General features: G+C 33.8%; 1 protein-coding gene across 2 annotated transcripts; it reads right to left on the bottom strand.

Moving 5' to 3' along the window:
- Positions 1 to 1,664: 1,664 nt before the first annotated feature.
- Positions 1,665 to 10,164, bottom strand: LOC121267404 (protein STRUBBELIG-RECEPTOR FAMILY 3-like). 2 transcript variants are annotated; one of them, XM_041171269.1, is made up of 17 exons: positions 9,963 to 10,164; positions 9,620 to 9,791; positions 9,068 to 9,197; positions 8,912 to 8,983; positions 8,324 to 8,389; positions 8,118 to 8,159; positions 7,188 to 7,259; positions 7,031 to 7,102; positions 6,879 to 6,944; positions 6,663 to 6,728; positions 5,615 to 5,976; positions 5,111 to 5,517; positions 4,245 to 4,516; positions 3,859 to 3,997; positions 2,654 to 2,790; positions 2,350 to 2,506; positions 1,665 to 1,917 (listed from the first exon to the last, which is right to left on the bottom strand). In XM_041171269.1, the coding sequence occupies exons 2-17, from the start codon at positions 9,717 to 9,719 to the stop codon at positions 1,855 to 1,857; spliced, it is 2,223 nt and encodes a 740-aa protein (XP_041027203.1). In that variant the 5' UTR covers positions 9,720 to 9,791; positions 9,963 to 10,164; the 3' UTR covers positions 1,665 to 1,854. The 2 variants fall into 2 exon arrangements, with proteins under 2 accessions (XP_041027203.1, XP_041027202.1); XM_041171268.1 differs by having other exon boundaries at positions 8,118 to 8,189.
- Positions 10,165 to 22,132: the final 11,968 nt, after the last annotated feature.

Raw genomic sequence — 22,132 nt, forward strand, 5'->3', positions numbered from 1 at the left:
ACTACTAATATTTTATCTGATCTTATTTCATCTCATCCTATTTTATTCCCAAACATAATTCAAATACAAAATTTTCAAATTAATCATTATAACTTTTTCAAACTTTCAAATAATAAAAAAAAAAATTCCAACTTTTTCAAATCACCAAACAAAAATTATATTATAAAATTATATTCTTACAATATTTTTTATTCAATTTTTTTTTCTCTCATTTCTCAAAATCCAAAAAATATTCAACTCAAACTATCTCACTACTATTCACAAACTATTTTACTACTATTCACAAAATTCTTACCTCATCTCACTCTCCAAACTAGCCCAAGTCCCATTTGGACAGTGAGATGAGATGATTTTAGATGAAAATTAAAAGTTAAAAAAAATATCATTTTTTAATTTTAATATTATTATTTTAAAATTTAAAAAAATTAAATTATTTATTATATTTTGTGTGAGAATTTGAAAAAATTATAATAATGATATGAAATCATTTCTGTATCCAAACAGTACCTCTAGGCAGATCCCTAGTGATGGTGACCTGAAAGGCTGAAACACACCAGAGTGTGGTGCCAAGACGAGACCAATCCCATTGACAAGTTTATGAACAAAATAAAAAAACAAACGAAAAAATTGATCCCACAACTACTAATATTTCCGCAAATCCAAGTAAATTTATAGCTTAAATCTAAATGAGTAGAAAATGATCTTCCAAAGGGGGAAGAAATGTGTGTGTATTATCATATCAACATTGGTGAAAGCACTAGGTGGTGCATTTAAGAGTAAACACTATCTAGAACCAACCCAAAATGCAAAGCATAAGCATGAGCTTGGTTAAAATGAAACACTTTAAATTTGCGGATACTATGAAAAAAAGGTTAAAAATGTAAGATAACAATGTATTTGACAATCAAAGAATTATCTTGTTCTTTACAAAATATACACAGCTATAGATATAGCTATTAGATAGCCAAAATCAAAATAAAATGCATAGTTGAATATCGCAAAAAATGTAAGATAACTATTTTAAAATTTTGTCAAAGACTGTGGCCTGATTGACATAACCTCCACTTCCAAAATGGAGGTCTGGAGTTCCAAACACCCCCTCCCCCCACCAACTCAAAAAATAAAAAATAAAAAACTACTTTAAAATTCACTTTCATTAAAAAAAAAAAAAAAAATCATTTTTAAATAACTACCCTCCAAAGAGTTGTAAAATAATTACAAGTCTATATTTTCATATAATCATCATCATCATCATCATCATTAAGAAGAGGACCATTACCATTGTTACCATCTTCAAATAATAGTTAAAGCCAATATTTTACATATAAACATTAAAAAAAAAATACAAAGCATGTTTTTTGGACATTACGTTCATCAGAGAAACGCAGAAACAACACTTTTTATATGAATAGAGTTAGCTACGTACATACAGGAAGAAAAACAAAAGAAAACGGATCACTCACATTTTTATCACTGTTTTCCACCCCTAAAACCACTTGTCTTAGTAAAAGAGAGCAAAAAAAAAAATCCCTATACAAACAAATTGACGTGAAAAGTGTCAAACATCAAGAACATGGATGCATTAGAATTGAAAACAAAACTGATAAAAAATCACATTTCTACACTATGATAGTGTAACTATCATAACAACAATATTCACAAAATTAATCATAAAACAGTTACTTTAGCAACTTCACACTTACAAGAATAACGAGTATTGAATAATGTTTAAGAGGCTTCCCTCATGAGGTTACCATCAGATCAAATTCACAACCACAGCATGCTCGTGCCCCTGTATCCGACTCCTATTCCACTAATCTCTTAACTAAGACATTCCCCAATGAAACATTCCATCTAAATCATTTGTAGAAGTTCCTGGACAATTTCAGACATTGATGGCCTGAATTCCGGCTCTCGCTGCAAAAGGACAATTTGTAAGGTATAAGCACTAGTAGCTCTAGATAAGTATGTAAGTCGTGTAAATTCAACCCTTAATTGGGAGGAAAACAATGTCTGAAACTAAAGATGCTTTTAAAAACATTTACAGTCCCGATGTGCACTTGCGGGAAACTACTTGCTGAGTGCTTGTGCACCTCCAGGATTAGTCGGAACGCTGTTCTCGGACACCCGGTGCCAATAAAAAAAAACATTTACAGTGAAAATATTTTAATTTTGTGCACTGAGGGATATGAACTTTTCATGCCAAAAAACACTCTGTTTGTCTCAGACAAACAGTTACAGCAAATTCAAAGGCCAGGGGAAAGGGTAAATAGTGCCAAATGGTCTTATCCAAAACTTTGAAATTTCCTGAAACACCCCATAATGGAAACACCAACAAAATGCCCTCACCTGTACACATGAGGAAATGATATCTGCAAAGCGTGATAATGATCTTATGGGATATGCCCCCTTTAGTGAAGGATCAACCATCCTTGCTAATGCATCAATATCATGAAGCTGAGGAATTGCCCACCTAACCAAAAATTGCTCCCCTCGTGGCAATGACCTAGACATTATTTTTTAATGAGAGTTTTAGCTGATACGAAATAATTCACATAGGCAATGGATAAGTTCTGTCATATCCATTCTCAAACCATGCAATTATGAAAGATCAGCACATAATATGTGCATTTTCTCTAACAGGGCTGCTAACCTGTCATATGACTTCCTCCCCGTGAGGAGTTCTAACATTACAACGCCAAAGCTATAGACATCACTCTGATAAGTATAACTTCCTGAGTCAAATTCCGGGGCACCATAACCATATGCAATGAGAAGTCGCCCAGACAACTGAAAGTAAATGCACCAACGTCAGCTTCCTGTTATCTATAGTTAAAACATAAATTAATCTTTCAAACTTAATTTTCTGTCAAGCCTAACCCAATAAACATTTCATAGGTTTTGTGCTCAGCTCCTGTGCAATTTTCAGCTCAGTTTAACTGGTTAGTTTTACAGTTTCTTAAAGCTTACTCACAACATTGATGCATGTAAATGAATGACAGAATGAGGATGAATTATAATTACGGGTGTAACTGGTCCAGTCTGGTCAGTCTTGGAGGAGAATTTCGGACAGGACTGATTTTTTCAGTCCACCAAAAGTCCAGACCGGACCAATAAGGCCAGAATAAGAAGGATTATTGTTGTGTATTTCATAATGGGATCTCTTCAATAACTCAAAAGGTGCCTTCAATAGGAGCTGGAGGCCCATGGATACACCATGGCCCGTGACAGTAGTACCAGGGAGAGTGAGGTTGAGATGAAAGTGTGCTAAGATGGTTGTATCTGATACAGAGAAGAGCAAGATCAAGATCAAGAGTACCAAAATAACCCATTGGTAATAGTATAGATTTTCACCATCACAGCATTAACATAGGCAATCTTGACAAACCCCATGAAACCAATGACTCTTTATTTTGTGCCTTTTGTTTTCTTTTTTGTGATTGGGAGTGTGGTTGAACAACAAAGATCAACCAAGATGAGCTTTGCATTGAAAATATCTGCCATTGGGAGCCATAGATTGAAAGGCTATACAGCTCCACATACAAGGGCCAAGAGCGTCAACTTGTTCCTGTCCTCAAGACCAACATTGGAATCCCCAATTGATTTCTTTTCTCAAGTTCAATCACCAATTTACAGTCCTAATAAATCCAATACAATCTAGCAAATTCATATTTCTTTCGCATCTTTGCCCATTGCATGAAAATCACTGAACTTGTTCAATTGCATTCCATTAATTTTGGCAGATATAAGAAGCATAAATTGAAATCAGTCTGAACAGACATTCATCCACATTAGTCAGTCACAAAATAATGAATGATTTTAAGCCAACAGGATTTGAATATCATACACCAAAATTACCTTGCTTGCTGAATCAGATGATAATAGAGGAGCCAAACCACAATCTGAGACACGTACTTCAAGCTTGTTATCAAGGAGAAGATTGGCAGACTTGAAATTTCGGTGAACAATGGATGGCTGACAAATCTCATGCATATACCTTCCACAAAAGAAATGGAAATCAGTTTCTAATTTACCAAGCATGGGTGGCAGAAGATCTCCTTGCATGTGTCTTATCCACAAGAAAGGAACCAGCCCTTCTAGAGATTCCCCAGGACATCAGTAAAAGAGACAACAAAGAAACCTGTTTTTCACCTCCAAGTGTAACTTGAGCATTCTATATAAGCAACTTTAGATAAATTAAGTTAGGTACTTTATCTCATTTATGAGTCAGATGTTCAACTTACTCTAGGGCTCTTGCAGCCCCAAGTGCCACTTGGATGCGTGTTTTCCATGAAAGTCTCTTGTGAATCTCATTGTCCACATGCAGTGCATCATGAAGTGTCCCATTTTGACAATACTCATACACAAGTAGTTGCTGCCCATGTTCAGCACAGTAACCCACAAGCTCCACAATATTAGCATGCCGAATTTTAGAGATGCTAGAAACTAGCTCCAAAAAGTCCTCATCACTCTGCTGCCTGGAAACTTTAGCATCCAGTTTCTTGATTGCCAGTAGCTATAAGGAACCGAAAAGTGCAATGTGTTAGGCCCTCAATTTATAACACCACCCATGAGGTTTTTTTTTTTTTTTTTTTTTTGGGGGGGGGGGGGGGGGGGGGGGGGAGGGGGTGGGGAGATATTATTAATTTGATAAGTAGGTCCCAGAAATATTCGAATCACGTTTGTCTACCCATGCAACTGCAAACATGGGGAAAGAGAGGTGGTCTGTTTTCTTTTTTGCAGAGGATTGGCACCTTGGAGACATTTGTTTTCACACTTAGAGGTGAATATAATAGCCAGGGCAATCAAAACTTAATTTACTTAGAAGATGGAGAAAGAAGAAGAATACTAACAAAATTAAAAAGTGGCTCGAAGTATGCACCCAAGTATTGAAGCCTCCCCATACCAACCCAGAAAGGAACCTCCAAATGAAAATTGAGAGAAAAGGAAAAAGATAACAATAACAGACACTTTTCTCTTCAAATAAGTAATAATAAACACACATCAAACTGTCTAAAGTAGAACGCACACCAAGTTGAGAAGCCTCACAATCTAACGGCCACATGGTCATCCCAGCAAATTAGTTCATTTTAAACTAAAGGAATCTTACCTTTCCACCAGGGAGCTCAGCCCTATAAACACTACCAAGCATGCCTTCACCAATAAAATTTTCAGGAGAAAAGCTATTTGTATGCTGCTGTAGCCACGCCACAGTGAAAACTTCTACAGAACTTGTGTTCAGACCCTTGGACCGATGTCTACTTGTAGTTACTTCAACAGGCACCGTTGGTTTTGCATTCACTTCCTCAGAAAGAAAGAATGGAGGAGGAGGTGGTGGTGGCAAGAAATCCAAATCCATACTGGACATGTCTATATCGTGATCCTTCTTAGGTATTGAAACTGCGGATGCTTTTTTCACATCCAACTCTTGTCTACTTTGAAGCTTCGGAACTACAACCTTTCTTTCATTGTCTACCGCATACCTATCTGGTGGCTTCACAACTGTCTCTCTTGGAACTGTTAAAAATGTCCAAAAGACCAAATTTCAAGGAAAACAGATTGTAAGAGATGGAAATTTTAACAAGTTTGAAAATTGAGAATGGACAATAACTACCTTTCTCCATTTGATCATTCTGCTGAACCGAAGTCTCGTAGTTAGGCTTTTCTCTAGAGGCCTTATAGGCACCTAAATCATGCCTCTCAGAATTCTTTTTCCCTTGCCTTCCTTTTAAGCATCTCAACATACAAAGACACAGCATGCATGCAACAAGTATCAAAGCCCCTAAAACAGAAATCCAAGTGACCCTCTTGGCTGTGAAAAACTTCCCATCTTCTGTAGAGCTCAAGATATCTGGGATAGCAGGTCCATTTGTTGGTAGCCCTGGGGCTTTTGCAGAGTATGGTGCTGCTGCACGGGGAGGTGCTGCAGTTGGAGCTGATGGAATAACTGTGGTATTGAAGGGATTTCCATCTTTTCTGCACAATAGATGCTTTGGTTATCAATAGAAGCAAGGAAGTAAACCTTAACAATATAAATATGCTGTGAAGATGGCCCAATGGACACAAAAATTTAAGACATACCATTGGAATTTAATACAGAAAAACGAGGTTATCAAGTAGCTATAGTTCTAGTAAAAGATTAGGTTCCTATTATAGATGTCAAAATGCTCACATAATCCAAGTTTTGCAATAACAAATTGGTCATAAGATGGGATACTCCTGAGCTACTAATTAGAATATGATCTTAAATAGAATATTAGGCATTCTGTGCTTTACAAAGCACTAGGTAGGTAAAACATTATCATGCCAAACTAGTTTAATGTCAAAAAGAAAGAGAAAGAGGGGAAATAAATAAAAAATGAAGCATCAAGTTGTTTTGAATTTTCTTTGCTCTTCAAACACAAAAGATTCATTTGTTCTCTAAATAATCCCATGTACTGATATTATAGGCTCATCAACGTAATTTGCCCGATGTCATTATTTCCCAGGTTTAGAGTACATGACACGACCAAATCCATGCTAAAAGGCAGATCCATACTCTATAATGTGGTAGATTTTTTTTTTTTTTTTCGGTAATCAAGAAATTTTATTCATAATAATAAAATATGTGGTAGAAAATATATTAATAGAGATAAATGAAAAAGTACATCCCCTGGATTTACCTGAAAATTGGGATACTCAGCAATTTTGGAGGTATAGGTCCAGAGAATGCATTGTTCTCTATGTTCCTATACAAAAAACAAGAAAAAATTATGAGTTGCAGAAGGCAGCACATATTTCCTCATGGCAACTTATGATACAAGAACAAATCCTAGAATGGTAAATTTCCAAGAAGCAATATTATGTTTTTTTAAAATTAGACTAAGAAAGAAAGGTACAGATCCTGAAGGGGAAGATCCTGTAAAACATCTAGTGTCCCAGAAAGTTGATTGTTTTGTAAGTGCCTGCAATAAGTGCATAGAATTATTGGAATTATGATGTATTGTAGATTTAAAAGAAATAATGTACATGTTTTTAAGTAATCACCCACAATGTGGTAAGAGATGACAAATTTTCCAACGAGGGAGGCAAAGGACCACTTAAGTTGTTTCTCGACAAATCTCTGCACAACAACATTTGGTCACAACCATTAAAATAGAAAGTAAGATGAAGATACAGCTATTTGAAATAAAAGAAAATATGCCTACAAGTTCATCAAACCAGTAAGCTGTTGAAAGGCATCTGGTATTCCTCCAGATAGAAAGTTATTTTTTAATGACCTGATGGAAAAAAGAAATGGACTTTAGGTGAAGAAACAGCACCCAAGAAACAAATAAGAGCTCCACTATAATACAATAAGACGCTATTTCTTTCAAACCAAAATGATTTCTAGAAATTATTTTGTGTTTTCTTATGTTTGGAGCTCTGAAATATACAAATCAATGGAAAATATTTTCTCGTCAACTGAAAATTGCACCCTGAGTGCGGAAAATGGCTTACACTTTAAGCAAAGTGTAAGTCTTTTTCGGGAATGCAGCTCCCTCTGCCACATGCACCACCTCCCTCCCACTCTTCTACTTCCCCAGTCTTCCTCATCTACATTACTGCCACCACCTTCATCCCTCACTCCACCATCACCTCCCCCTTCCCCTTTCATGGGTTTATTTTATTTTCATCACATCCCACAATCACCTCCTCACTCATCCACACTACAATCGCAGGATCTCTTCTCCCTTCACCCTCCTTACACCCTTAACTGCAGCCACCACCTCCCTCCCTTCTCCACACTCTTCCCACACCATTATCATCTCCTCCTTGCCCCCTCTTCTCCCAACTGCATCAAACAACCACCTGCAGCCTCTGATCCACCATCCCCCAACGTTTGAGTCATTGTCTCCAGTTCTAGGTCTATCACATTCTTAGCTCACGGTCATTGGCATCATTGGTTTTTGTTGATTTTTACACAGAAATATCTGACGTAACAAACATTGGAAAATCATTTTCAGAGTCTTAACCAAACAATAGAAAATAAATTTTATTTTTCTAAAATTATTTGTACTGGAAACACTTCCCTTGGAAAATCTTTAACATGGAAATGAATGGAGTCTTGATATGAGCAGATTTCAGCCAAAACTTACAAGTCCATCAATTGACTTGACAAGGAAAAAGTGTCGGGGATGCTTCCGGTGAAGTTGTTTCCCGAAAGAGAACTAAACAAGTAAGATAAAAAATAAAAGACTCAAATAACTTCAAATAGAATATTTAGAAACATAACAGAACAAAAAAGTAGTTAGCTAAATCAAGCTCTCTCATGGATATGACAGTGAATGAGGTTTAAACATACAAGTTCCTGATGGTAAGGGGCAAAAGTGATGGAATTGTCCCGCCAATATGGTTGTTGCTCAAGTCTCTGCTCCATGATGTACAACAAATCTTTATAAGATTCCAGATAGGGATATTTAAACGGTTGAAAACATGCAAGTAGTAATGCAACTTGATGCTTCTTCCTTCTCAATTTGCTCTCACATGTTATAGGTCATGCGTTTAAACCATTAATTCTACTCTTTCATCACTTGAGAATCACATAGTCAAATTTTTTTTATCAGTAAATAAGGATTTATTGATAAGATTTATTGATAATCAAGTACACGGGACATATAAAAAGAATCACAGAGTCAAATATCAGCCCAAATTAGCCATTCAGTCTTCATATGAAACGACAGCTAACTTTTGACCAAATAGTTTTCCCTGGACTGTCAAGATGTGGTGAAATAGCCAGAACAATAAAAAATAAAATCAGTTCTTGAGGCCCATCGGAATTAAATTCAGAAAAGTGATAATAGTGACTATAGATGATATCAAACTCCCTCGAATGATTACTGCATGCATATATGAAGTAGGAAATCCCAGAATAAATAAGCACAACACATACATTGCTAAGATAGATCCAAAATCTCCCAAGCTATAGCCCAACTCTCCTCCCAAATTTAAGCCGCTAAGCCGTCTGTCAACCCAAACAACTCAGAAGATCAAAAACAGGAATGAAAAACTAGCAGATAGTAACTCAAAAGTGGGATAATCAGCATACAGTTCTGTTACGTTTGAGAAGACACACCGAACACCTTCCCAGTTATCCCCGCACGGGTCTCCTCCAACAAGAAGCCATCCAAGTAGTGGCGGGTACCCAAGAGACACATATAAGCTATTGATTGCCATAACTGGAAAAGAAGCGTACACAACAGGATAATTAATATACAACCTTTATTTCACAAAACTAGCCCTTAATCATGGCCAAGAAAGCAGAAGAAACAAAAAAGAAAATTTCAGAACCAACTACATTAAAATTTTATCTATGAAGGGAGGAAAGTAGTTTGACAGATATGTTAAGAACTCAGTTAAATTCTCATTTCTCTTATTACTTGTTTAAAAAAAGTTAACTCAAAATTACTAAGGAAAACATCAAGTTATGAACAGACGGTCTTTAACATATACTAGCAGCATTGCACCTTTTGTTTAATCCATCAATGAATCAAAAGAAATGCTAAACAAAGAAACCACTTTCAAGCATTCTCCTCCTGCTTTCACGATAACCAAACAGAACACTGACAGAAACATTATTAGGAAACGTAAACTACTTTACCATCAAGAGGGTCAGTGAGCCCAAAACAAGATCTCGCCGTTAGAATCAACATCAGCCCAATACAGACCCCCACGCCAAAACTGAGGTTGACGCAACCCATTTCCTCAGCAGAACTTGCTTCCAAAATCCTAGCTTTCTTTTCTTTCCTTTCTTCTCTCTCCTCTTAGGGCTTCTGTCATGAATCAACGAGAAAATTCGTTAGCCATTAAAACCCAAAGCAAACAATACATCAAACTGGAAGTCACAAGTGACGAATAAACTTCTCAAGTTCGGAGAAAAACACAATCTCTTCTACACTAGAAAGCTAAACTCAATATGTCTAGAAAAGGACTGAGAGACCAACGTTAGAAAATACTGTAGCCGAGATGGGAAAGACGAAGAGAAAAGAAAATGAAGGATTTGATGGCCGTAATATCTGCTAGAGAGCCGGAGAAGGGGACGAAATTGTCGAATTTGGAAAAAAAACTAAAAAAAACTCTGGCTTCGCTGTAAGCAATAAGCATCAAACCCAACGTTATTCTCTCTGTGGAAAAGTGAGGAATTAGCGTTCAAAAAGCCGTACTGGGACCCTCACGTGTCAATCCTTTTCAGTGAGTTCATTACCTTCCCAGATAATGATTTCCCAAAAAAAAAAAAAAAAAAAAAAAAAAAAAAAAAAAAAAAAAAAAGGACAGTTCTCTGAGCGAAAAACAAAACTGCGAGGTGGGTTGGGTGGCTCCGGCTAGTGTGCCACTTAACTTTTAATCGCTTGAAAATGAGAAAATATATGTAAGATATTTGTACATTCTATAATTATATATAATATTATTTAATAAAAAAATACGTCAATACATAAATAGATATTTTCTTAATTATTAAGTAAAAAAAAAAAATTAAAAAAAAAATTATATATATGAACAGTCAAAATAAAAGAATAAAATTATTCATTAAGATATCTAACCTTCCTCGTTGATTATTTATTTTACGAATGCTGAGGTTTTAGGAAATAAATGAAAGTTTACTAGAGAAGCTAAACCTGCAGCATTGATAATGATAGTTTTGTGTGCTTTTTTATTCTTTCTCTGTGCAATAAAGTGAGATAATAATGATTACAAATATACAAGAAGGCTTCTAGAGGGAGCTTTTACTTTTTAATTTTAAAGTCTTTTATTATTACCAACATGCATGGAATTAACATTATTCAATGAAATACTCAATGTTGCAGTCTTCACAATTTCTTCAATCCCAAGCTTTGTTGGTGAGACCATAATCATCAAAGCTGGACAAAGTACAAACCCTTCAATTCCACCTCTCAGCAGCTAGCAAACACTACTCTTAGATCTATGAGAAAATGCTGATTCATCACAATGATTTAAGTGTAGTGTTTCAAGCAAGTCACTGATCCCCATAGTCAACAATTAATCCAATTAATTCCTGATCTCCATGCCTTTGTTAACGTCATCTTTTTTATGGCCTGCACCTAACATTGTCTCTTATCAAATACACCAGACTCTCGTTTTTGGGTAAAGGTCATAGCCTTATTATTAATGGAATTGTTCTTTATTTGAAGTTTAATCAGTTTGGTGAAAGAAAACTATGGCGTGCTTTGTGTAGAAGAAGATGGGTGCAAATTTACATAATCATACATATATATATATATATATATATGAAAAATTCTATACATCAGTTATTGTTCATTCTTACACTTTATACTTATAATTTTTTTTTCACAAGATATAGGATAATAAATAATGACTGATAAGAAGAATTTTTTCATATAAATATATATATAAACTAGTTTTTTTAACGCACCAAAAACATTATTGAAGTGGATCCCATAATAATAAATAATATTTTAACTTTAATTTTTCTATAATCATATTGGTCCCACGTAAAATGGTATGTAGACGCGCCAGGCTTTTGTAATCACAGAACTCTTTCATAAATTTTTTTTTTTTTTTTTTTGAAATCAGAACTCTTTCATAATTATTGTCGTTAAATTTCAGCTAAAATAAGAAAATAAATGATAATTACTCGATTACGTAAGTATTGTATAATTATTTTAAAAAAAATAAATAAATACGATATTTATATAAAAAATAATAATTTTTTAATAATAAATTCTATTTTTTTTAAACGACTGTATGATACTTGCCGCTCTACAATTGAATATAACGTTACCTAAATAAAAATAAATCTAATTCCTAAAACTCCTTTTCGAACTCCAAAATGCAAGTGAGAGAGAATATTTCATTATCCCAAATATAATTTTTAGGATGAATTTTATCATTTCACACGGTGGTTGATGTGTCGCAATTTAAGTTATCTTCTTTATATGTAGTTGACTTACAAACTTAATTAAAATGTGTCACGATAGAATGCTGAGATCCAGAACGAAGAATACTATTGCTCTTATCCAAAAATCTATACAATAATAACAAATCACATGTTAATATGTGATATAAAAAATGATAAGCAGAATTTTTAAACAATAAATATTATAAAATTTATTTTTTTTTTTTCGTTTTTTTATAGATTAGATCACTCTCGTTTGTTTTCATAACAATTCTCATCTCATTTAATCATTACAATTTTTTTAAATTCTTATACAAAATAAAATAAACAATTCAATTTTTTCAAATATCAAAATAAAAATAATATTAAAAAATATATTTTAACAATATTTTATTTAACTTTTAATTTTTATATCAATTTATCTTATATACAAAAAATAAATGAAACCTTAGAGCTTTGACATTGATTTCATCAAAAACCAATGCATCTTCAGAATTTGAAAAAATGTAGATAAAATCATCTACTTTAGTTTCATCAAAATGGAAAAGTTTGAACTTTGAGGTATAGTGATTTTAAGTACATCTTCAAATTTAAAGATATATTGTTCATCATCAAAAGTAATATTTTATTATAAAATAAAACTAACTTATTTCTCATAGGTGTATAGTAATATAATAGTTTGTTCTTTAAATAATATTACAACTAGTTGTGTTAGATTTGAACTCGGTTATTCTCATAGAACAAAAATCTTCATCTTTAACTTCTTAGAGCATTAACATTAGTTTTATCAAAGTCATCTTCAAAATTTGATGAAAAATACATATTTTTCTGTAAATCTAGAACATCTTTAACAATAACTCTACATTAGATTTGTCAAAATAATAATATAATATTATTTTTTTAATAATAATATTTTAATTTTTTTTTATATTTTACAATTATACTAACTATATAATAATTAATAATAATATTTCTTCCTTCACGTATATCAAAACTAAACACAAAAATGAAAGGGTGCGGCTACTATGCCGTCTCATGTTGATCGCTGGGCGTACCGTCCAGCGTAAATTTTTTTTTTCCTTTTTCCTTTTCACATTTTTTAATACATTTAAATATTTTAAAAAAATAAAAAAATATACCAATATACTTAAAATCACTTCCTTAATCACTAAGTAAAAAAAAAAAAATTTTTTGCCAAGCGGTCAAATGGAGTGGTACAAATGGGAGGGTAAAGTAGTGTTTCTCAACTATTAATTGAGCGGTGCTACTCTACCGCCTGAGTAGCACCGCTCATTTATACTGATAGTTAGTTTTTGTGTTTTTATTTTTTCATTATTTTTTTAATATATTTAAATATTTTTAAAAAATAAAAAATATATCAATACATTTAAAATTATTTCCTTAATCACTAAGTAAAAAAAAAAAAAAATTTGTCAGAGCGGTATACTACAACGGTCAAGTAGAGGTAGCAGACCAGCTTTTCTCAAAATGAAATTCTCACAATAATTGAAAATTAAAATGAAAACCGAAAAGCAAAACAATTAAAAGATGAACAATACATTTTTAAATTTAAAAATATACTTAAAATAGATTATTTTATTTATATTTCTTTTAATTTTAAAAATGCATTCAAGAAGTCAATGCCAATACGCTAACCAATTCCTTCAAACTTCAAACTGTAGTAATTGTCAAACTATAGTAATTGTCGTGGGCAATTTAGGCATAATAAGAGGCGAGAAATGTGGCTTGCTTCGGGTCCACCACAACTTCAGTACTGTTTGTCTACGCAGAGTCTTGATGGGAAAGCAAACGCAAGTGAAATTGACAATTAAGCATGCCCCCGTCACGAGGTTTCAGTAGATTGGCCCATGCATGCATGCATGCATGCATGCCGCCAAATCAAATGCCGGGCGGGGTCATTTTTCTGCATTGTTATGTCACCCTCATAAACCACGACAAATGTTACGAACCTTCCAGTTCTTTTCCGTTCAAGAGAAATAACAATGTAATTAAAAGAAAGAAAAAATTGAAAATAAAGAGGAATCATTACTTTCAAGAATGATCAACCTTATTACTTGAAATGAATTAAAATTTCTCAATCTCTGTTTTTATATTTCTTCCCAGAGTAGGCTACCGTTAATGTCGTTACAAATGAAAGGACATTAATTATGTAAATATATGCTACATTAATTGATCACGTGCCTGGTACATGCTCCTCTCTTTTATACACTCTGATCTATAATGTTGAATAAAAAATTTCATCTGCAATCACTTCCGTCTATTCTTTACGCACTTCTGTTAATGTAATTTAGTTGCGTTATTTTTTTTTAATATAAAATAAATACTGAGTTCTATCACATCAATAGAATGTATAAAAAATACATAAAAATAACTGTATATAATAGAATTGAATGTGAAATGGTAGTTGATGATCCCGCGTGCCTTTGTAAACATGAAACATTTTGGATGAATAATTTTTTGAGTTAATTATAAATTTAGTACAAGAGTTTTCATAGGTTTGTGAATAGTTATTTTTATATATTTATAATATTAATATTTTAGATTTTAAAAAATTGTAACTAACTATTTATGTCCATACGTACGTGCCTAATTTGCTAATTGGGCATTTTGCCACTTGAAAAGTATTATATATTTTTTACAAATCAAAAACTGATACGTGCCATACTTATTACACACATAATCTGATATGTTATAGATTTTTAAATAAAAATACAACATAATATTTTAAAAGTTTCAAAAGTATTAAGAATCGAAAAAAACACATCAAATTAAGTCTCTAAAATCAAAATAATAATAAAACTTATATAAAATTAAATTGATAAAAAAAGAGGGGAGGAGTTGTAATGTCGCCTCGCCCCTATGGTTTAGAATAATGTCAGTTTTAGAAATTCAGTAATGCTATATACAGTCGTAGAATGTGCAAGCGCTGTGCAAACGTTTTGAAAAAGAGTGAGGTCTAGGGCTGAGCACCGACCCTTTCGGATTGGAGGTTGGACCCTCCGACTCCGACTCCGACTTTGTCGGAGGTCGAATCCGACCTCCGACTCCGACTCCGCACATACAGAATCCGACTCCGAATCCGCTCCGACAAGTCGGAGCAGAGTCGGAGCGGAGTCAGATTTTTTCATTTCAAAATTCCTCACTTAGTTTACACGTAAAATTATGGAGATCATTTTGTTATGTATTAAACTATAATGCCAAATCTAGAAATAAACATAGAAAAAATCAACATTACCAAAAACAGAGACATGGGTTTGGACTTTGGGTAACCTATCGAATCTTCAATGGGAAGTGATTGATCTATGATCGAATTCGAGGGACGGTGTTCCGTGTTTGCACAGCTGCAATACACCTCAAGAGGCCATCGAAGGCGACGACGGGTCACGGACTCGCGGGACCTAGGGTTTCAAGGGAAACTGCGAGAGAGGCTACGCGAGAGAGGGGCTGCGCGAGAGGAGCTGCGAGAGACTGAGAGAGGAGCTGCGCGAGGGAGGGGCTGCGAGCCTGCGAGAGGGAGGGGACTCAGGGGAGGGCTGCGGGCCTGCGGCGCTGTGCGAGACGGAGAGAGGGGAGGGCTAGATTGAAGATGAAGACAGAAGAAATAAGAACTGAAGATGAAAGAGGGGGGGAAATGCCGAAATGGAACTCCGAACTCGGGCACCCTCACTAAAGGATTAATTAACAAGTAGAAACGGCGCCGTATTGTACTATACAATACTAATCTATTTTATATATATTATATATAAATATATAAATGAAGATTCATAAAAAAAAAATATGATATATATTATTATATATGAATATTAAATAAATGCACCATATATGAAATATTAGTAATACACTAGTATACTTGCTGTATATATATATTAAATCTCTAATCTCTTATATATATATTAATATATATAAATATTAGTTATACACTAATAGTATTAGTATATTAGTATTAGTATTAATATTAGTTATACTAATAGTTATATTAGTATTAGTTATTATTAATAATATATATTATACTAACAATGATATTAATACTATATATAGTTATCGTGATTAGTATAACTATATTAATATTAGTTATAGTGATTTAGTATAACTATATAATATATTAGTATAAGTTATAGTGATTTAATATAGTTATAATACTATAAGTTATAACTATAGTCTATATTAGTATTACTATTAGTTATAGTGATTAGCATAATTATATATTAGTATTTGCTATAGTGATTTTAATTTAGTATAACTATATAATAGTATTAGTATAAATATTATACTAACTATATCACTAATAGTATTAGTACACTAATGTCTAATGACTAATACTAGTATATCACTATAGTTAATAACTTAATAGTACCCTATAGTAATATAACTATATTAGTATAAGTTATAGTGATTTAATATAGTTATAATACTATAAGTTATAACTATAGTCTATATTAGTATTACTATTAGTTATAGTGATTAACATAATTATATATTAGTAATTTACTATAGTGATTTGTATAGTAATTTATATATAGGCTTAAAGTGGTTTACTAATTTATATATAGTAATTAATACTATTAGTAATTTATATGAATAATACTTTAGTTATTATCCATTAGTATTATATGTTATTATAAATTTATAGATTAGTGTTTATTCATTAGTATTACAATATTATATGTTGATGTTATTATGCATCTTAGTGTTTATAGTATATTATAGTCATATACTAAACTATTATTAGTCAATTTAGTCTATATATTATAGTATAAATATATTATTTAACTTGTATATTATTGAGTTTAACTAACTATATAAGATATAGTTGTATAAAATTTAAATAATTAATATATAGAAAAACACATCTTTTTATAAAATATGTATAAAATCGGAGGCGGAGGCGGAGTCGGAGGGACACGTCGGAGGCGGAGGGGGAGGCGGAGGCGGAGTCGAAGGCGGAGGATCGGAGTCGGATCGGATCGGAGTCGGAGTCGGATCATCAGTGAATCCGAATCCGACTCCGACTCCGACTTTCAAGAGGAAAAAACCTCCGACTCCGAATCCGACAAGTCGGAGTCGGAGCGGAGCCGGAGCGGAGTCGGATTCGGAGTCGGATTGTCGGATTTTTGCTCAGCCCTAGTGAGGTCTATTATTAAAAAATTAGTTTTTTTTTTCACGTGGATCTCATATTTATTCACTTTTTTTAAAGTGATTGCGCAGCGCTTGCGTACTCCACGACTGTAAATATCAAATATAATTTCTTTTAGAAATTTAGGGAAACCGAAATGCTACTTACTCTGCCTATAATTTTCTTTTTTCTTTTGAAGCGTTGGGTACAAAAGATTTAATTTCATAAACATAGCACGTACTTTATAAAATTATAAGAGAGTTTGCAAAAGCATTTATAAAAATTTCTTAACTCTTTTTCTATCAAAAGTATAAAATAAAACCTCTATACATGATTTAGTTATATGTACATGACCTAGGCCTCTGTCTATTCTCCTTGAGCCATGTCTTGTCTTGCAACCTTAAACCTAACTTTGAGCATCATTTGGGATAGTCACACATTTAAAACAAAAATCAATCGAATACTCAATAAGAACCATTTCATTATGTAAATATATAAGAACATAGGTTTTCAGTTATGCAATAACATTCCTAATCACATTCATGAAGAGTAATACTTATAGATGCATTCCCCAACCATATAGTTTAGTCATGCATTAACATTTGGTCATATTATCCCTAATTTTGCCCTAACATTCTTTCCTCTTTAACCTTATGGCCAGTATACACTGTTGACCATGTGTGTTAGGGTTGGTGACACTTGTGGTCATGACTCTTTTCGTGACTAACATATAAGAATCTAGTCCCTTCAAGATTGGGTCATCACTAGATGCATTACCAATGATGCATTATGGCGTTGCAATCCACCCCAACCTCATTGTATCGTTTTCACTGTCATGGCCTTTTAAGTATTTTATCTCAAACGGTCAACATTCATTTCAGTTAATTTCCTTTACTTTTCCTTTTCCTTTAGCCTTTCATTTCCTTACCTTTTATTTCCTTATATATATATATATATATATATATATATTTATATATGAAAAATGCTTTAACTACAAAAAGATCTCAAAAAAATAAGTTCATAAACTGACGTAACTTGATATGATACGTTAGATTGTAAATATACTTTTATTATAAAGTAAATCTGACGTATCATATAAAGTCACACCAGTTTATAAGTTTACTTTAATGGGATCTCTTTGTGGCTGCAGCAATTATATATATATATATATAACATGCAGTCATTCCATTCTTGCATCACATGTAATAATAAGGTTACATATACAAGGGGTTGTCAAAGGAAGATCTGTACACATATATCCTTAAAACATATACTAATAAATGATAATGGTAGATTGTGTATGAGATCCTATATTACTTGGAAATGAAAAGTTCTTTCTCATTATAATGGTTTCAATATGGCTCCTATTGTATCATTAACTAGTCATTTTGGAATATATGTCCAGATATGGCTTGAACCTCCGCTGAGGCATTATAAATGATATCAGAGCCTATTCCAACTAGAAATGCGACTTGGGTTATGCCACCTACAATGGACTGGTTTGATAAGGACGTCAGAAATTTAAGGGAGAGATTGTGATACCCCACACTAACTGGTAAGTAATAATGGTAGGTAGTGTATGAGATCCCACATTGCTTGAAAATAAGAAGTTCTTGCTCTTTATAATTGTTCCATTTAGACTCCAATTGTATCATTAACCAGTCATTTTAGAGTATAAGTCTAGATGTGACTTGGGTTTCCATTGAGGCATTACAATATATATATATATATAGCATAGTTTGAAAAAATTATATTTTTGTTTATATAAAACATTAAGAAGGTTATGAACATATTCACTTACCTCGAGCCTTATGCAAAATCACCTTCATGTAGAAGAACACCTTACATGCACTCACATAACTTTCATGGCACCTACATTTAACATGAACTTACGCTAATTTCCATTGCAAGTGCACCATTAGATTAAAAAATTAGAACTTCACCTAATAAGACTACTCATAACCTTAGACCCGTAATACTTCGTCAAATAATTTTTACTTGATCTCATAATTATTCAAATATCCAGTTGGTGAATCTATGTCAAATTCGTTACCTATGTCAGCTTCTAGCTCAAAAGTCAATAACCATGATAAAATAATAGTGATCACCTTTTTTCAACCTTAAGCACGTAAAATCGACCTATAACACGTATTAATCTCAAATTTGCAAAACCTAACATAACATTTTAACCATACACATCCAACACGTAAAATTGTAAGTTAATAACCTTGTAATTTCATGCAAAGCTATAATACTAAAAATCATAACATGACCTAAAATAACTCATCTTTTTAAAATTTCACTATTTTCTCGAAGCATGCATACATAAAAATCTTAATTTCACTTTATGGCCCAAAATACCAATTTTCTGTCTGTAACCATCATTTGGGCCCACATAATTAATTTAACCATCAAAATCACATAATGCTTCCTTAAAATAAATATTTACATGACACCCAAAAATATTGTTTAACCTATATGACTAAATCCTCTTAATCTTCATGTCCAGACAATTCATCCTACTGCCATATGCCCCAAAATCACATTAACTCCATAGATGAGTCTTATAGTTTAGCCTATGCAATTCGTGTGACCCATGCAAACTCGCATGTCACCCTCTAGACATTTTAGAAGGCTTGGGAAAAGGGAAGAGACACTTAAGGAGCACGCAAAGGGGAGAGGAAGAGATCTTGCTTGGGGAAAGGAGAGAAGGGGGCGGCACCTAGAGAGCTTCACATGCCCATGCCACTTGGCATGCATGCACCACCCACTTTCTCGGGAAGATGAAGGGGCTTTGAAGCTAATTACGTTTTTGTACTTGAGATTCAATGAACCTGGATGTTTTGGAGAGGGGTAAGAGAGACTTTGGATTGACCTAGGGCAAGGCACAAGCCATTTTTCAAGATGGCCTTTGCACTTCCCAAAGCCACCCAATGATGAGGATTTTGGCCAAAGGGGAAGAAGGCCATGCCACATGTCTAACATGCAATGAATTTTGAGTGACCAATCGGTTTCAAGAGGGAGAGGCTATAATAAGGCCACAAGCCACACGCCCATGCCTTCTTCTCCTTACTAATTTCGGATTCCAAGTGTTTTTTTTTCTACACTCTACCTCTCTACACAACACATAGTAGATTTTCTCACACTTTCCTTCCAACCAAACGATGACCGTACACTTTTCACTTGCAAGGAAGGCCACGACTCTAAGCTAAGAAGGAACCTCACAGCGAGATTCATGTCTTTATCATTCATTCTCACACACACGTCCACACCACAAGATGAAAATCTCGAATGAAATGATCATCTAGATCACACACGCACACACTCACACACTCACATGAAGGGCCATTTCATCCTTGAAATAGCCTAGGGTTTTCAAAGGGGAGACCGAAATGATTGAGGAATCGTATCCTCAAAGCAATCGGCCATGACACCACCCACATGTTCATCCATGTGTTCTAAGCCCTTAACCCACACGCACACACGGAGTAAGGTTAGACCTTTGTTCTAATACGTTGTATCAATCTATTACAGCTTGCTAGTGAACATTTCGAAAGATTTTTGTAAGTAAACTTTCAACCTATTTCGATTAATGTATGTATATATTTGTGTGAATGTTACATCTTGTTTGATATTGTCTATGTTTGTTACTTTATGATCAAGTGAACGTATATCTTGTTGCGGATTGCATGAGAATATTCTATGATTACATGTGTATTAGGGTTTCGGTTTGTATGATGTTATGCCATGATTACATGTGATTTAGGGTTTCGGCTAGTGTGATGATTTGCCTTGTTTACATGTGTATGATGTTTCGAATTATGTGAAAATCTTTGTCATGATCCATAGTCTAGTGTGTTTCAAGTTTTGGTTTATTTGAAAGATGAAAACCACATGCTAATGAATCCTATAAGTTTCAGCCATGCATGTATATGTATGTTCAGATTGAATGTTTGATGCTTCATTTATAATATGTTTCGAATATTTGCCTATGTATCATGTTATGCACATGAAATCCTTATGTTACCATGCCATGAACCGAATGTGCTATGCTTGTTTCATGCATACACGACATTTCATACGTCACATGTCTTATGTAAGGAAAAATACGTCTTAAGTCTCATGTCACATGCATTTGGGTAAATGCTATTTTCAAACGTCAAGTACATGTTTTATCACGATCCCAAATGTTAGGACGGATGAATGTTCTATTAGAACTCCTTTGTCAACTCTAGAGTGCTTAAAAATAGAGTAATAACTCCTGGGTTGACAAAGAACCGTCGACGTGCCTCCAATAGATCTTTTTGGAAAAGAAGCCGGAGTGAGGTAGTACCTAACGCTAGTGGGTGCCATGGCTAAGGCAAATAATTCGACGAAGTATTGTCGTGTTATCATGATATGAATAAGATGTCTTCACCATGGTGTACGAACCGTTGGTGATGCGGTACCTAGTAGGAACACGCGGTGCATTGAGGAGTTGTGATGTGTCCACCATATGTCATATGAAAGAAACAAGGCCATGAGCTCACATGAAATGATATGATATAAATGTGTAAAGATCAACATGAAAATAATGTCAAAGATGTTTTTTCTGAAAACTCGAAGGATCTCTGTCTCATGCTTTGAAGAAGGTCAAGTTGCATAAGTTAAGCTTTATGCCAAGTCTTATGTCAAATACATGTCCATCCACACATTTCATGATTTACCATTGTATTTTTATGTTAACTGTTGTATGTTGTATGTTTACTTGCTAAGATTTCTTGAAATCTCATTGTAGTAGTTTTCACTATCATTCCCCATCTGAAATGGTAGAAATTGTAACCGGACACAAAGAAATCCCCTATGAGGATGCGCAAGAGGTCAGTACCCCCAACAGTAAAGGAGGCACTGAAGAGCATTGAGAGCTCATCGGAGCCCTCTTTAGTAGATAGACTAGAGGCTACTGACCAGTTTATCACTGAGATTTTGCAGCTCTTCGAGGAGCGGAGGAGATTGCTTAATCAAGGTAAGGACAAATGAAAACAAAAAGGGGAGCCCTGCTATTTTGGAAAGGGACCATGTTACCTGTACTAGGGAAATGATTAAGGTTTAAAACTTATTTTTGA

Source organism: Juglans microcarpa x Juglans regia, chromosome 5S (assembly GCF_004785595.1).
Source record: "Juglans microcarpa x Juglans regia isolate MS1-56 chromosome 5S, Jm3101_v1.0, whole genome shotgun sequence".
NCBI lineage: Eukaryota > Viridiplantae > Streptophyta > Magnoliopsida > Fagales > Juglandaceae > Juglans > Juglans microcarpa x Juglans regia.

Coding starts and splice junctions, on each gene's coding strand:
- LOC121267404 (XM_041171268.1), bottom strand. CDS start 9,719: ATGGGTTGCGTCAACCTCAGTTTTGGCGTGGGGGTCTGTATTGGGCTG. Junction 8,390..8,911: donor TTTGGATCTATCTTAGCAAT/GTATGTGTTGTG, acceptor ATCATGGAGCAG/AGACTTGAGCAACAACCATA. Junction 8,190..8,323: donor CCCCTTACCATCAGGAACTT/GTATGTTTAAAC, acceptor TTACTTGTTTAG/TTCTCTTTCGGGAAACAACT.